A 15,933-nucleotide genomic window follows, 5' to 3' on the forward strand; every position below is an offset into this window, starting at 1 on the left:
CTCATAGCCCAGCTCCCTTTTATAATAAGTTCCCGCTTCCCTCTCATATCTCAGAAACTTTTCAATAATAAAATACCATGTTTGGACAATTTCAAGTGACAGTGCTTTGTGGCACGATAGCATTAAATGTGAACAGCTTAACCTCTACCACTGGTAAACAAGTCAAGCGTAGTTAAAATTGGCTAGAGACTTTTCAGTGCTTCTGTCTACTTGGTGGGAAGAGGCAGTAGTCCTTGCAAGGAATTGAGATAATTTGAATTAAAGTGACACATCTTTTGCTTTTGTTTTTTAAATAGATCGGTTTGGGCTTGGCCAGCCAGGAAGAATACCCGGTTCTGTGAATGCCATGAGAGTTCTGAGCACAAGTACAGATCTTGAAGCTGCTGTTGCCGATGCTTTGGTAAGAGGCACAGTATGTATGTACACAGAGTCTTTTTGAAATACTCATCTGCATTTCTCTCTGTCTTAACAGGAAATTGCCCCCAAATCAGGTTGTTAAATCATCTTTGACACTCTTTAAAATTGTGTTAATGTTGGGTAAATTTATATTGTTATTGTTTGCTCCTTAAACTTTTACCTCTGCACACATATAAGTGAAAATGGACTTTACAGAAAATATTAGCGTCAAGTATTTCTTATCTGTGCTCTTCAGTATCAAGGAGCTTTTGATGACCCTGGACTTCTCAGATGTCATTGGGCTTCTTTTTTTCTTTTTAACCATGTTTTTTTTTTTTTTTCTGGCATTTCCTTTTTTCCATTCTGTTGCTTCTATTGCTTTACAGACTTTGATGGCATAACCTAGACATATTATTATTATAATAGGTAATAGAGTTTGAGGTTTGAAAATCTTGCATTTATTCTATTATCTTGTTTGATTTTATGTTGTTTTTCCTAAATCTTTGAGGATGTGAAGCAATGGTGGAATATGTTTTTGCATCATTATAGTGTAATATCTGAAAAACATAAATGATCATGGATCTTTTAATTTTTTTGGTTATACCAAAAAGTTCCTTAGTAGAATCAGCTTGTGGTCAGATTGCTTTTTAAAGATGCATTTCAGCTAGTCACAAGTCTCTTGCATATTCTGGTTTATGTGCTCAGCATTTGAAATGGATGTTCTTTAGAACTGTGTGATCACTGGCCTTGCTCTTGATGTTTTAAGATTTATTCTCTTGTAAGGGAAAAAAGTATGTAATGTCCTGCTCTCAGACTCTGAAGTTTTTAATCCAGCCATGTTTTGTCAGATCAACATTTTATAGTTTATGGCTATGGTGATTCCAGTTTTCATTCCTTCTTGTCTTGCCCTCATTTATTCCTGCTCAGTCAGGTTCTTTGACAAGTGTCTGTGAGCAGTTTGCTGCTCTAATAATGCTTTTCCTGTAGGCAAGCTGCCTGGCCACCTGTATTCCTCAGCCTTATGTATAGAAAGACTTTTTTTCCGGCAGGTGCTAGAGTTCAGGATAACTGCTCTAACCATGGCTTTGAGAGTCAAGAGCTGGAACAGAATTCTCTGAAGCTGTTTGTCCTTCCAAGTTGCAGCATTTAGAATCTGTATCTTACTCGTTCAGAGACCCTGGGAAGTGGAGGTCAAAGGGGTGGGAAATGATGGATGTGAAACCCTTAGTTGAGACTTCTGCTTAAGGCAGGGGAATTTCTTAGTTCTTTAAAGAACTGCATAAGGGACTGTGTATAAAGTTCTAGGAGGCGGAATAGGACTTGAGAGTTTGAGGTTTGGCTTAACTTGACTTGAGCTTTTCTCTGAGCTCTAGCTCCCATTAGATTCATGCTGCCCTTGTTACTTTTTGTCCAAACTGTTTAGTCTCTTCAAGTGACCTGCTTCTGAAGAGAAAACACAGAAATGGTACAGAATCTTTGCCTCACTGAATAGACACCACGGCGCCAGACAGAATGTCTCAGAGGAATAGATAGTAGAATTAATGGTGACCTTAGAGATTTGCCTCACCGATATGGGAAAAGTTTTAGCAAAGAATTACAGCAAGTTACCAGAAGGTCTTGTGAGACATGGAGGAGGGTTAGGAAATGCCATTTTGAAAGCATTCTTTATTATTATTCGCTTGATATGAAACGCTTGCTAACCTGTATTTTTGGTTTGCTAAGATATGTTTTGCTGTACACTTGTGTTGCAAGAGCAATCCCTACATATGCTTCTGACATAATTCTCTATGCTTTTTCCCCATCCTCCAATATTTTCCTGCCTACAGCTGTTAGGAGACTCCAGGAGCAAGGTACCAGTGCTTGAACTTTTGTTTTACAACTTTATTTCTTCTGTTGCAAGTATATTTCTCTTAGAAGCTAGTGAAAACCAAAAAATGTAGTATAGAAATTCTGGTCTGAAATATGATTTTGTTGAATCATAACAGTGATTCACCGTCATTGTTGTCTTTATTCAGGTGGAGTCAGCCACCTTTCATGTACATCTGTTTTAGTATTTATTTTGAATGTCAAGCTCTGCTCCTTTGCCTAGTAGTATTTCATTTTATTAACTCAGTTTGTGCCTATTCTTACGTTGTCATGATTTCATGAATGGATTTATCAACATTTTTCTTATTTTAGGAATCTGGATTTTGTATGACCATATAATTTATTATCCAAACAAAAATGCTTTTGAGATTAAAAGGGGGATGCTATTAATAATTATGACAATAGGCTTAAGGCAGAACAGTCCTGAGCAAGTTGGATTAATAATAATACACCATATTGTTAGAGAAGTGTATTTGTATGGTTTAAGCCAATAGCTATTTGTTTTGTTTTTATCAATTTTCTATAGTTGCTGCTCTATCATATTTGTGGGTATAACAGTTTTGTATTCAGGGTCAGAGAAATGAACAAAGTCTACTTTCAAAGAAGCCTATTTGTGTTTCAAAACCCTAAGTCTTTAATAAAAGTGGCCAGGAGTTCGAAACCAGCCTGGGCAACAGAGGGAGATGACTTAGGAATCCTTTTACGTGGGCTGCTTCTGCCATTGACATTTCAAATTCTGACTTTTTTAGGAAACATAAATATTCACACAAGTTTACCCATAGACCATGCTCAAGATATATTGCTTTTGACTGGGGAGGGGCTGTTGGCTGCACATATTTACATTGTGCCAGGTGCCCAGCTGAAATATTTAACATATAATTTCATTTAATCCTCACAACAAGCCTGTATGATAGGTTTAATTATTGTTGTCTTAAAGATGGGGAAACTGAAGCAAAATGCCTAGGAGGCTTTCAGAAGTCATGCAGCCCAGTCAGTGTTGGCACCAAGATTGTGGTCTGTCTTCCTGTAAAGTCTACACACTTTATACTAGAGGCCATACTCTTTCCCCTCTACTACAGAGTGCTTTGCTTATTAGCTATTTTACCTAATGGAAAATTGCTTTTCTGTTTTTATTTCCCTAATCTATAAGCACAGGAAAAGTGTGTGTGTGCATGTGTCTTTTTACACTTAACTCTTTGTTGTCGATTTTGTTTGGTATGGCTCACAGTCATTTCACCTTTCTATTTCTTCCTCAATCACTCCCATCCCTCATTGGACCTGTCAGAAGAAGCCTGTGAGGAGGAGATATGAGCCGTATGGGATGTATTCTGACGATGATGCCAACAGTGATGCCTCAAGTGTTTGCTCTGAGCGCTCATATGGCTCCAGGAATGGTGGCATTCCCCATTATCTGCGGCAGACTGAGGATGTAGCAGAAGTTCTCAACCACTGTGCTAGTTCAAACTGGTCAGAAAGGAAAGAAGGGCTTCTGGGCCTGCAGAACTTACTGAAGAGCCAAAGAACACTGAGGTGAGGACCACAGCAAGAATATGAGCTAAGTTTGAATCCCCTGTTGGACTCTTCAGGGGCTTAAAGGGATTTCCTATAATTAATGGAGTCTTCAAGAGGTCTGCTTGCAGGAACAGGCACTAAAGGTACCAAGATGACTAAGACACAGTCCTTGCCATGCAGAGGCTTTGAAATATCTGGCAAATATCCTTTTTTTCTTCACTTTTTTTTTTTTTTTTTTTTGAGATGGAATGTTGCTCTGTTACCAAGGCTGGATACGTGGCGCGATCTTGGCTCACTGCAACCTCCGCCTCCCAGGTTCAAGCGATTCTTCTCCCTCAGCCTCCTGAGTAGCTGGGACTATGGGTGTACACCACCACGCCCGGCTAATTTTTGTATTTGTAGTAGAGACAGGGTTTCACCATATTGGCTAGGCTGGTCTCGAACTCCTGACCTCGTGATCTGCCTGCCTTCACCCCCCAAAGTGCTGGGATTACAGGCATGAGCCACCACACCCAGCCCATCTGGCAAATATTCTATAATTTATTAGGCTGATAAAAGATTTAGGATAGACACAGTGGCTCATACCTGTAATCCCAGCACTTTGAGAGGCCAGGGCAGGAGGAGCACTTGAGTCCAGGAGTTCGAGACCAGCCTGGGCAACAAAGGGAGACCCCATCTCTACAAAAAAGTTAAAACATTAGCCAGATGTGGTGATATGCATCTGTAATCCCAGATACTTCGGAGGCTGAGGCAGGAGGATCACATGAGCCCAGAGTTGGAGATTGCAGTGCATTATTGATTACACCACTGCACTCTAGCTTGAGTGGCAGAGCGAAATCCTATCTCAAAAAAAAAGACCCCATATTTGGTTCCCTTCTGTTTTATATTTGTCCAGTAGATGTTATTTGAGAAATCTTGGTGTACAGTATGCAATTCAGGTTAAAAAATAAAATAAAACAACTCTGCAGGTTAGTATGGTTCATTATACTTTAGGGTCTTGGATTAAATGTTATCAGTCTTAGTCTGGAAAATTTTGATACGCATGTGCATATATGTAGCTTATAAATGTACATGATGAGATAACAAAATGGAGCACTCGAAAATAGTAACAGCATTGTCTTTTAGATGGATCCTTTTTGCCTTTTTCTTTGTTTCTGTTTTATAAATTTTCTAAAATAAGCATGTGTTACACATACCAAAAAAGTATGTGGTTATATCATATTTTGTCAAATCTAAGGCACCATAGACACACCCTTATTTTTAGCCCTTTAATTAATGCTGCATATTAAACCATAACAGTACAAAAATGTCATTGATTATAAGATGACTCAATTACAGAGATGTGAAAACGAGAGAAAGGAGATGTGAATGGGAATTAAGAAATGGGCAACTTAGAATACATGAAATACAGTCTACTTTATCCTTTGGATAATTTTTATAAGATAAGTTAACGGTCATAGATGGGCATCCCTCTTGGGTTCTGTAAGGCCGAGCACTGGCTGATGAGTTGCTCAGCTCTCACTGTGGCTCTTCAGGCAGTCTGACTCCACCCTCCTGTACTCATACCTGCCCCCATTATTTGTCTGTTCATGAAGACGATACAGAAAGTTTTGTCATGTGCCTTCTGAAACGCAGGCATCCTGTGACACTTTGGTGACCTGTCAAAAACAGAAGATGACTTGTCGCGATTGTTCCTCAAGAATCTGTTTAATCCCTGGTGGTCCCACTTTGTAGATTCTTAGTGTTCACCAAGTACCCATTGAATAATTTCTAGGAATCTGTTGATTGGCATTGGTCTAATCTAGGTTACGTCGTTAACAATATTGAAGGGTCCTTGAACCAACTGTCTCATCCATATAAGAGGGCATTAATCAGGGATGATTTGTGGAAGAGAGGACCCTTCTATCAAACTTTAAACATGGGACTTGGTGGTAGTCAAGGATCAGAAAAGACAAAGGGCACCAATGTGAAATGAGTGTTTGCTTTGTCCTAGGTACAGTAGAAGGTACAATGTGTTATCTTTTTTAATCCTCTCAGCAGCCACGTGACATGGTCCTTATCCTGTTTGACCAATAAGGAAAAACATAGGCTTAAAGATAGCACAGTACTTACTTATTTTATTTATTTATTTTTGAGACTGAGTTTCACTCTTGTTGCCCAGGCTGAAGTGTAATGGCGTGATCTCGGCTCACTGCAACCTCTGTCTCCTGGATTTAAGCGATTCTCCTGCCTCAGCCTCCTGAGTAACTGGGATTACAGGCACCCGCCACCATGCCTGGCTAATTTTTTTATTTTTAGTAGGGACAGGGTTTCACCACATTGGCCAGGCTGGTCTTAAATTGGTGACCTAAGGTGATCCACCTGCCTTGGCCTCCCAAAGTGCTGGGATTACAGGTGTGAGCCACTGCACCTGGCCCAGAGTACCTTATTTACAGCAGAACTGAGATTAAAATCCAGGTCTGTCTGACCCTGAAACACATGCTGTTTTGTTTTTTCCCTTTTTTGTTTTGTACCTCTCATTACAATGCAGGATAAACATGCTTTTTAAACTTTATTCCATTGCTTTTCAATTGTGGCATGTGGAAAACACAGCTGGGATAAAATGAAAAGGACTTGGTGCATGGCTTTGTCACTTCCAGATGTGTCAGCTTGAGTAAATCACTCAGTCTTAGTTTCCTCATCTTAAAATGAGAGCAAATCTCTGGTTTTATATTCCTATTTGATTTAGCTATAAATTAAGAGTTTGTGAAAAAACATTGTTATGTAGATATGAATTATGTAAAGCTTATATAGTTGACTGATCAAAAAAATTACCCAGGTATGGTAGTGTGTACCTCCCAGCTACTCAGGAGGCTGAGGTGGGAGGATCGCTTGAGCTTGGGAGATCAAGGCTGCAGTGAGCTATGATTGCACCACTGCACTCCAGCCTGGGTGATAGAGTGAGACCCTGTCTCAAAAATAATAAAAGTAGTAAATTCATTGATTTCTGTTTTATTTCTTCTAGTCGAGTTGAACTGAAAAGGTTATGTGAGATCTTCACTCGGATGTTTGCTGACCCTCATAGCAAGGTAAGTCTGGAAGTCATGCCTGCCCTATCTTTCCCCCTGCATGTCTGTGTGTTCTGTGTGATATACTACCCAAGAATGAGAGAGAATTCCCAATAGTGCAGTTCCGACCTTACAGAGTCACACCAGTTTCAGCACTAGTGTATGTTACATCTTTTAAAAACAGAATTCTTGGAAACTTAAATGTGCATAAAATTTCAAGTTAAATAAGTGTGTTTCAAGTAAACGTTATCAGGGAGAGAATCAGATGGTCTTTCTTATATTCAGCAAATATTTTTGTACGTCTCCTCTTAGCCAAACAGTGAGGTAGGTGCTAGGGTATAAGATTATATTATAGTATCATGCATTGTTTAATGTTATAGTAGTGAAGAAAATAAGTATGTAATTATTTTTGTATCCCATGTAGAATATGTCCGTATAGGACAAGATAGAAAAAATACCAGGTTATTTCGTAAAATAGGATTTTGCCGTTCCCAAGAACTTGCTGAATGGGGATCACTTAGTTGGTGCCCACACCTCCTGAGGGCCATAGGGAACACTAAGCCTGAGGAATGCTTTTTTTGATGAGAGAGTCCCAGCTGAGGGGGAAACGCCCGTGAGTATGGGACAGAACACTTTCCAGGGGTGGTGGAAAAGACGTGAGACAGGGTATTTTTACAGAAGTTTACTTGGAGTCTAGATTTTAAATACTATTGTTGGGGAGAAGGCCCTTAGAGGCTATTAGATGCTTTTGGTGGAAGAAAGTAAGGTATGGAAATGGATAGAACCTTAAATGAGCAGAAGCAAATCTTTAATGCTGACATGCAGGATCAACTACAGTTTTCCTAGTAAAGATGGGCTCCTTCAAGTCTTGCTGGAAGAAAGAAACCTGTGACGGCCAGAGAGCCTACCAGCTGGTCATCATCATCTTCTTTCTTTTCCTATCCTTGCTTCCTCATAGGAATTGTCCTTGTAATATCAAACATCCATCCACCCATTCATTCACCCAGTCATTTAACATTTACTGAGTACCTGCTCTGGGGCAGGGATATAGAAAAGAAGATACGGTCCCAGCCTTTTGAGGTGCTCATGAGAGTAAAGGGGAGTGAATGCAAGGGTTCTCCTCCCCTCCCCCCACAACAGCTCTCCTCACTCAGTGTCATTCTTGAAGCATGTCTTTAAACTTTCTGCTATGACCCTCACAGCAAAGTCAACATTAACAATATTAATAAAAATCCACTGGGCACAGTGGCTTACACCTGTAATCCCAGCACTTCGGGAGGCCGAGGTGGGCGGATCACCTGAGGTCAAGAGTTCGAGACCAGCCTGGCCAACATGGCAAAACCCTGTCTCTACTAAAAATATAAAAATAAGCTGGGCATGGTGGCGGGCACTTGTAATCCCAGTTACTTGGGAGGCAATCACTTGAACCTGGGAGGCGGAGGTTACAGTGAGCTAAGATCGCACCACTGCACTCCAGCCTGAACAACAGAGTGAGACTCTGTCTCAATAAAAATTCAAGAAAGACTGAGCTTAAAGGCCACATAGATATCCAAAGATAAAATTTATCAAGATTTTTCTCTAAGGTAGTGGTAAAAGCAGTAAGATTTAACGCATAAGCATAATTAGATTCTTAAGATTTATAACATAAGCACTATTAGATGGTTTAGAACATTGATAGATTTCTGTTACCTGTCACCCCTAGATTGCTGATTCAGAAGCAGAATGTGAGGATAAAGAAGGAAATTTGTTTCCATCAGAAGTCTCTTGTACAGTGAGTTTGGAGGTCTCAGTTTAGTTAATATTTGTTAGCTGCCTATAAGCGAAGCCAGGAATCCCACAGCTGAATGACTTTTTCCTGAGCTGTCTCACGGGAGACCCCTGGTGGTGAATAGTTGCTGTGCTAGAAATGAGGTGGTATAAGGTTCGTGGTTTGTCCAAGTAGAACAAGTTTCATTAACAAGGTAGGGATACTCAGTGCTACTTTTCTCTCTGAAATTGGTTCAGAGATATTCCACTGTGCTCACTATTTCACCTTAGCAAAAATCATTACACAACAGCGTGATAATTATGTTAATATTTTTATATATTTTATTCTAAGCTGTAATCTATTACTTTATGATATCTGAAATTGGTATACATGAAAATGCCTGACGTGAAAAGCAATAGCTACACAACAGTGAGTAGGTGTTTTTATTGGCTCATTTTATAATAGTATTTGTTGACTGCTAGATAGTGAATAAGAATACTATAGAATTAGGACAAGAGGATTTGTTGTTGTTTAAGAAAGAAAAGCCTTCAGGATTAAACTCAGAAAAGTTAATTTCTCTCTGTACTGCTTTTTAAAGACTTACATTGATGGAGGAGAGAATATTTCATTGGTTTGTAGCCTTTTCAGGTTTTCTTAAAAAAACGCATGAAAATGGTATTAATTCACTGCCAACTAACATGGAATTTGTTTTGTTGCATGGCCTCGTTTGCGGTGGAATTCACAACAGAGAGTAAGTTCCATTCCTTTTTCCTTTATCTGTTTTCTGCACTACATTTTCCTTCTGTACTATGAACAGTTGTTAACAGTGTTAACCTAAGTTACAAGAGTCTGGGCAAAGCACGTTTGGGCATTTTTAATGTTTTGTAGACTTTGGAGGAAATCGTGAATTCAATATGTGAAGTACTTGGTTTTCATTTGTGTCTAGGTTTTCAGTATGTTTTTGGAGACTCTTGTGGATTTTATAATAATTCATAAGGATGATTTACAAGACTGGCTTTTTGTTCTTCTCACACAATTACTTAAGAAAATGGGAGCAGATTTACTTGGATCTGTGCAAGCAAAAGTTCAAAAGGCTCTAGATGTCACAAGGTAAGTGTTTAAGGGTTAGGTCCATTTTGATGTTACAGGCTACTTGTAAGTGACTTTTTGCCATTCTCTTTTGTTACCCATGGCCTTTGTCACCCACTTGAATATCTCTTTTACTCAGTTCTCACTTTCTGTTGTTGACATACTTGTTGACATGTCCCACCAGTCCGTGAAATGAAATACCATATCTTCCTTGTGTTGATATTACTTTTGTGAGTATTTAAGACATATATAATAAACAAATGTAAAACTTTGGAAATTGATTCTCTTCTCATTAAAAAACATTTAAAGGGAACATTTAGAATAGTTGTTTACATTTTTCTGAAGACCTTAGTATTTTTATTACTTCAACTTACAAGTCTTACTAGAAATTTTTCTATCAGTGTATGATGTAGAGTTTCCATTGGTCCAGGAAAATTCTCTAAATTGATAGCACATTGGCTAGAGATTAATAGCACATTTGCAGTAGTTGTGACCCTTCTGGCTGTTAATGAGAAAAGAAAAGCTGCTGAAGCCAAGAAAAGTTAGAAAAAGTACATGCTGCTGCTGTTCAGAAACCGCTTCTCTATTGTCTGTGCAGTTGTGGGTCCTCAGTATGCAAGTATGAAAGTTGAAACATCTCAGAAGACACTTTGCGATAATGTCTTGGTTGTGATTTGGTGGAAGATGGATGGGGGAATGTCAAATTGGTGAACTTTTTTAAAGAACAAAGGAATAACTTCCAAGTCACTCAGAAAATTATCAGGGCAATAACTTTTATAAGTTACTACGAACTGGAATAATTCTAGTTATCATAGAATTTCAAGACAGAAGGATCTTAAAGATGATGCTCATTTTATGAGTGAGAAACAGTTTGCCTTGACTTTGTTAGTGGCTGTTTGGAAACACAAATCCAGGATTTCTGATGATTGCACTGTTGTCTGTTTCTTTGTTGCAGGCTGTCTTGTGGGTGTGTGTCCTCACCTCCTGTGGGGGCAGGGGGTGGTATGGATAGCACTGGAACCTTCTCTTCCCTCTCTGGCTCCCTTGACTAGCACAGTAGCACATCCTGCCCTGCCGGCATCCCTATGTGTGCAGCTGTTACATGACTCTGACTTCAAAGAATGCATCTGTTCCTCTACACCATGATGCCAGCTGTTTTCTTTTGGCCCTTGACCCTGTCAATCTGTGTAATTGCATTGCTATAGAATTCTGTTATCCAGAGAGATTTCCCTTCTGGTTTTTAATGAACTCAAAGTAATGTACTTCCATCTGTCAGTGAGGACATAAAAAAAGAATAATAAATAAGAATCAAAGTAATATACTAAATTTGCAAAAAAGCTTTCAAACTTCGTCATTCCTTTTCATGGCTAAACTTAGTGGAGTTAGGGAGCATTACGGTACACCATGATACCAATGGATTATAAAGGTTTAGCCAAGATTGACTGAGGGGCTAGGCTGATAAGCTGGTATCATTGAGTGGAGTAGATAGGAGGGCTGTTGATAGACTGGGGCCGGTTGTGGCCACATTGGGACATGGGCTCAGTAGTACCAGACTTTTCAAGAAAGGTCAGAAATGTGGATTTGGGCAACATATTCGAGAATTTTTTAAAATACTGTAAAGGCCAAATAAAACACATGTGAGCCAGACTTGGCCTATAGGTCGCTTAATTTAGGTGAATTTTAAATGACCAGATCTATTTCATATTTTTAGGAATGGTAGGAGTATTAAGATTGTGTTCCTAAACTTTGGTGATTAAGGAATACAATTGTGACCTCCTGTTAGTTTTCCTGGATGCCCCTTTAAGAGTCCTAATCTCAGTAGATTTGGTCTGAGTGCCTAAAGCATTTTTAATATTCCCTTCTTTTTCTCAGCAGTTGAGATGCACAGCTGTTTAAGCTGATCTAGAATAGTCAGTGACTACTAATAGGAGGTTTTAGTGATGGCTGAGAATTGCTTCTCAGTTTATAGAATTGAGTGCTAATCTGCCTCAATTTCCTTTCCTTTGCCTGTGCCTAACAATGGCGTATTTCCCGATTATACACACCCATTACTGAAATGTATTCTCCGTCCACCCCATGCTGCCAGAAGAAGGGAGAGACATTTTGTGGGTAGTTTGTTGACATAGTCACTTAAATCAGGTATACTAAAGTATACTTTCCTTCCCTAAGAGATCTTCAAAGATTCCAGGGTACTATTGGATCAAGTTTACTTTTTATTAGTAATCATATGTAGGATAACACTGGCACCTGATATATGCCATGTGCTTTTTATTTTTATTATATCATTTTATTTTTCAAATCAGCTCTATTTACTTCATTTTAGAGAGTCAAACCTACTTCTTTATTTTACTACATTTATGTAGATTGGGAAAAATCTCTAAGAGAGTCCAAAGAAAGCAGTGTAGCTATTTGCCTTGCATTTATCTTTCCTGTTAATATGGAAGTTACATTACCATTTTCCACGTGGGCCACATTGTGCAATTTTAAACTCATACTAGTAATTACAGCATTTTAACAGAAAGAGCACTGACTCTCTGGCCAAGAGAGAGAAGGGGCTCCTGGGACTCCAGGCTTCTGTGTGTGATTTGTAGCTGGATGGGAAATGTTTTGTCGCCTCTCACAGGCATTCTTCTGTCGTGTGCAGGGACCCTAAGCAGTGACCAGGACCAAGGAGGACGATATGGTTAGTTTAAGCAGGGTCAGCTGTAAGCAGCCCAGTCAGGATGTAAAAATGAGATTTGGGTATCAGAAGTGATTTTTATGTATAAGCAATATCCAGAAAGGTAGCTGGAGGGAAAATGAGCGAATCCCTAGAAAGGCAGGTAGAAATTTCTTCCTTAGTTTATTGCTTAGTCTTAATTTTTTATTAATTTTTTTTGCATACAAAAACAATAAACATTTTCTAAAAATACATACAAACAAAAAGATGCGTATCAAACATATTAGGAAGGTTGCACATGGGAAGTCGGGGAATAGAAATGGGGGTGGGAGTTAAAATAAATGAGAGAGGGACTTTATATGGATCAGTGATAATAACTCAATCCTCTATTTGACAAAGAAGAGGGAGAAGGAAGAGGAAGAAAAAGAAAGTGGGATAAAGGATCAGAAAGGGAGGAAAATAGAAAAAATTAGAGTATGACTCCAGGGTAGACCTGTTTTGTTGTCATTGAGTTGGTTGGTTGGTTTGTCTGTTGTATTCTTCATGTTTCGCCAAGTTGGCCAGACTGGTCTCGAACTCCTAGTCCGAAGTGATCAACCCGCCTCGCCCCCTAGAGTGCCGGGACCACAGGCGTGAGCCACCACGTCCAGCCCCCACATTGCTTCTGGCCTCCGTGGTAGACCTCCCAGACGGAGCGGCCAGGCAGAGGAGCTCCTCACTTCTACCCAGACACGGGGCGGCCGGGCAGAGGGGCTCCTCACTTCCCAGACGGGGCGGCCAGGCAGAGACGTTCCTCACTTCTTCCCAGACGATAGGTGGCCGGGCAGAGGCGCTCCTCACTTCCCAGACGATGGGTGGCCGGGCAGAGGCGCTCCTCACTTCCCAGACGATGGGTGGCCGGGCAGAGGCGCTCCTCACTTCCCAGACGATGGGCGGCCGGGCAGAGGCGCTCCTCATCTCCCAGACGATGGGTGTCCGGGCAGAGGCACTCCTCACTTCCCAGATGGGGCAGCCGGGCAGAGGCGCTCCTCACCTTCCAGATGATGGGTGGCCGGGCAGAGGCGCTCCTCACCTCCCAGACGATGGGTGGCCTGGCAGAGGCGCTCCTCACCTCCCAGACGATGGGTGGCCGGGCAGAGGCGCTCCTCACCTCCCAGACGGGGCAGCCGGGCAGAGGCGCTCCTCACTTCTTCCCGGACGGGGCGGCCGGGCAGAGGCGCTCCTCACTTCTTCCCGGACGGGGCGGCCGGGCAGAGGCGCTCCTCACTTCCCAGACGGTGGGTGGCCGGGCAGAGGCGCTCCTCACTTCCCAGACGATGGGTGGCTGTGCAGAGGCGCTCCTCACTTCTTCCCGGATGGGGCGCCCGGGCAGAGGCGCTCCTCACTTCTTCCCGGACGGGGCGGCCGGGCAGAGGCGCTCCTCACTTCTTCCCGGACGGGGCGGCCGGGCAGAGGCGCTCCTCACTTCTTCCCGGACGGGGCGGCCGGGCAGAGGCGCTGCTCACTTCCCAGACAGGGCGGCCGGGTAGGGGCACTCCTCACTTCCCAGACGGGGCGGCCGGGCAGAGGCGCTCCTCACTTCCCAGACGGGGCGGCCGGGCAGAGGCGCTCCTCACTTCCCAGACGGTGGGTGGCCGGGCAGAGGCGCTCCTCACTTCCCAGACGATGGGTGACCGGGCAGAGGCGCTCCTCACTTCTTCCCGGATGGGGCGGCCGGGCAGAGGCGCTCCTCACTTCTTCCCGGATGGGGCGCCCGGGCAGAGGCGCTCCTCACTTCTTCCCGGACGGGGCGGCCGGGCAGAGGCGCTCCTCACTTCCCAGACAGACAGGGCGGCCGGGCAGAGGCGCTCCTCACTTCTTCCCGGACGGGGGCGGCCGGGCAGAGGCGCTCCTCACTTCTTCCCGGACGGGGCGGCCGGGCAGAGGCGCTCCTCACTTCTTCCCGGACGGGGCGGCCGGGCAGAGGCGCTCCTCACTTCTTCCCGGGCGGGGCGGCCGGGCAGAGGCGCTCCTCACTTCTTCCCGGACGGGGCGGCCGGGCGGAGGCACTCCTCACTTCCCAGACGATGGGTGGCCGGGCAGAGGCGCTCCTCACTTCCCAGACGGTGGGTGGCCGGGCAGAGGCGCTCCTCACTTCCCAGACGGTGGGTGGCCGGGCAGAGGCGCTCCTCACTTCCCAGACGGTGGGTGGCCGGGCAGAGGGGTTCCTCACTTCCCAGACGGTGGGTGGCCGGGCAGAGGCGCTCCTCACTTCCCAGACGGTGGGTGGCCGGGCAGAGGCGCTCCTCACTTCCCAGACGGTGGGTGGCCGGGCAGAGGCGCTCCTCACTTCCCAGACGGTGGGTGGCCGGGCAGAGGCGCTCCTCACTTCCCAGACGGTGGGTGGCCGGGCAGAGGCGCTCCTCACTTCCCAGACGGTGGGTGGCCGGGCAGAGGCGCTCCTCACTTCCCAGACGGTGGGTGGCCGGGCAGAGGCGCTCCTCACTTCCCAGACGGTGGGTGGCCGGGCAGAGGCGCTCCTCACTTCCCAGACGGTGGGTGGCCGGGCAGAGGCGCTCCTCACTTCCCAGACGGTGGGTGGCCGGGCAGAGGCGCTCCTCACCTCCCAGACGGGGCGGCCGGGCAGAGGGGCTCCTCACCTCCCAGACGGGGCGGCCGGGCAGAGGTGCTCCTCACCTCCCAGACGGGGCGGCCGGGCAGAGGCGCTCCCCACCTTCCAGATGGGGCGGCGGCCGGGCAGGGGCTGCAATCCCAGCACCCTGGCAGGCCAAGGCAGGCGGCCGGGGGGTAGAGGCTGCCGCGAGGCCAGACCACGCCACCGCCCTCCAGCCCGGGCAACACCGAGCACTGGGTGAGCGAGACTCCGTCTGTAGTCCCAGTACCTCGGGAGGCTGAGGCGGGCAGAGCACTCGGCGTCAGGAGCTGGCGACCAGCGTGGCCAAGATGGCGAACGCGTGCCTGCATCCAAAGGAGAAAAGGCAGGCAGCGGTGGCGGGCGCCGGCAGTCCCAGGCAGTCCGCAGCGCGGGCAGCAGCCAGCCGAGTAGATTGTAGCCTGGGCCAGAGAGGAGAAAGAAAGAAAGAGAGAGAGAGAGAGAGAGAGAGAGAGGGAGGGAGGGAGGGAGGGAGGAAGGAAGGCCTTAATTTTTTAAATAGCCACTCAAAGTAAGTTCAGTTTGTGTTTGGGGACTTGGAAAAAGATTTTCCTTTTTCCATATTTTCTGTATAACATGTATTACTTTACATAAAACGAAAGCACTATTTATTAAAAATGTGAACAGGGTTTTACATACATTAACTTACAATGGTATGCTTTTGTTAAATAGTTTTACATTGTTTTGTAATAAATTTCTTTAAAAATAAGCACTTTTTTCCCACCAACCTAGGGACTCCTTTCCATTTGATCAACAATTTAACATTTTGATGAGATTTATTGTGGATCAGACTCAAACTCCAAACCTCAAGGTCAGTAATTATTTGTCATTACAATTCAACTCTGGAACTCACATTTGTTTAAATTTACTTTTGTTTATACATGACCCATGTTTAGCTATTGTGAATAAATCTGCTGTGAGCATTCTTGTTTGATTCTTTGTGGACATGTTCCTGTTTCTCTTG

The 15,933-nt window shown here is 43.9% G+C and overlaps 1 protein-coding gene across 10 annotated transcripts in view; it reads left to right on the top strand.

The window, feature by feature from the left end:
- CLASP1 (cytoplasmic linker associated protein 1) overlaps positions 1–15,933 on the top strand; it is a 303,251-nt gene that overhangs the window by 227,190 nt on the left and 60,128 nt on the right. For 3 of the 10 annotated variants that reach the window (XM_063631296.1, XM_055262139.2, XM_055262137.2), the window contains 6 exons: positions 297–400; positions 2,223–2,246; positions 3,548–3,792; positions 6,779–6,842; positions 9,515–9,678; positions 15,702–15,780. In XM_063631296.1, the coding sequence (XP_063487366.1) occupies positions 297–400; positions 2,223–2,246; positions 3,548–3,792; positions 6,779–6,842; positions 9,515–9,678; positions 15,702–15,780 (680 nt within the window). Of the gene's footprint in view, positions 1–296; positions 401–2,222; positions 2,247–3,547; positions 3,793–6,778; positions 6,843–7,407; positions 7,411–9,514; positions 9,679–15,701; positions 15,781–15,933 lie in introns of all 10 variants that reach the window. The other 7 variants (XM_055262138.2, XM_055262141.2, XM_055262135.2 and 4 more) reach the window with 4 other exon arrangements.

Source organism: Symphalangus syndactylus, chromosome 22 (genome assembly GCF_028878055.3).
Source record: "Symphalangus syndactylus isolate Jambi chromosome 22, NHGRI_mSymSyn1-v2.1_pri, whole genome shotgun sequence".
NCBI lineage: Eukaryota > Metazoa > Chordata > Mammalia > Primates > Hylobatidae > Symphalangus > Symphalangus syndactylus.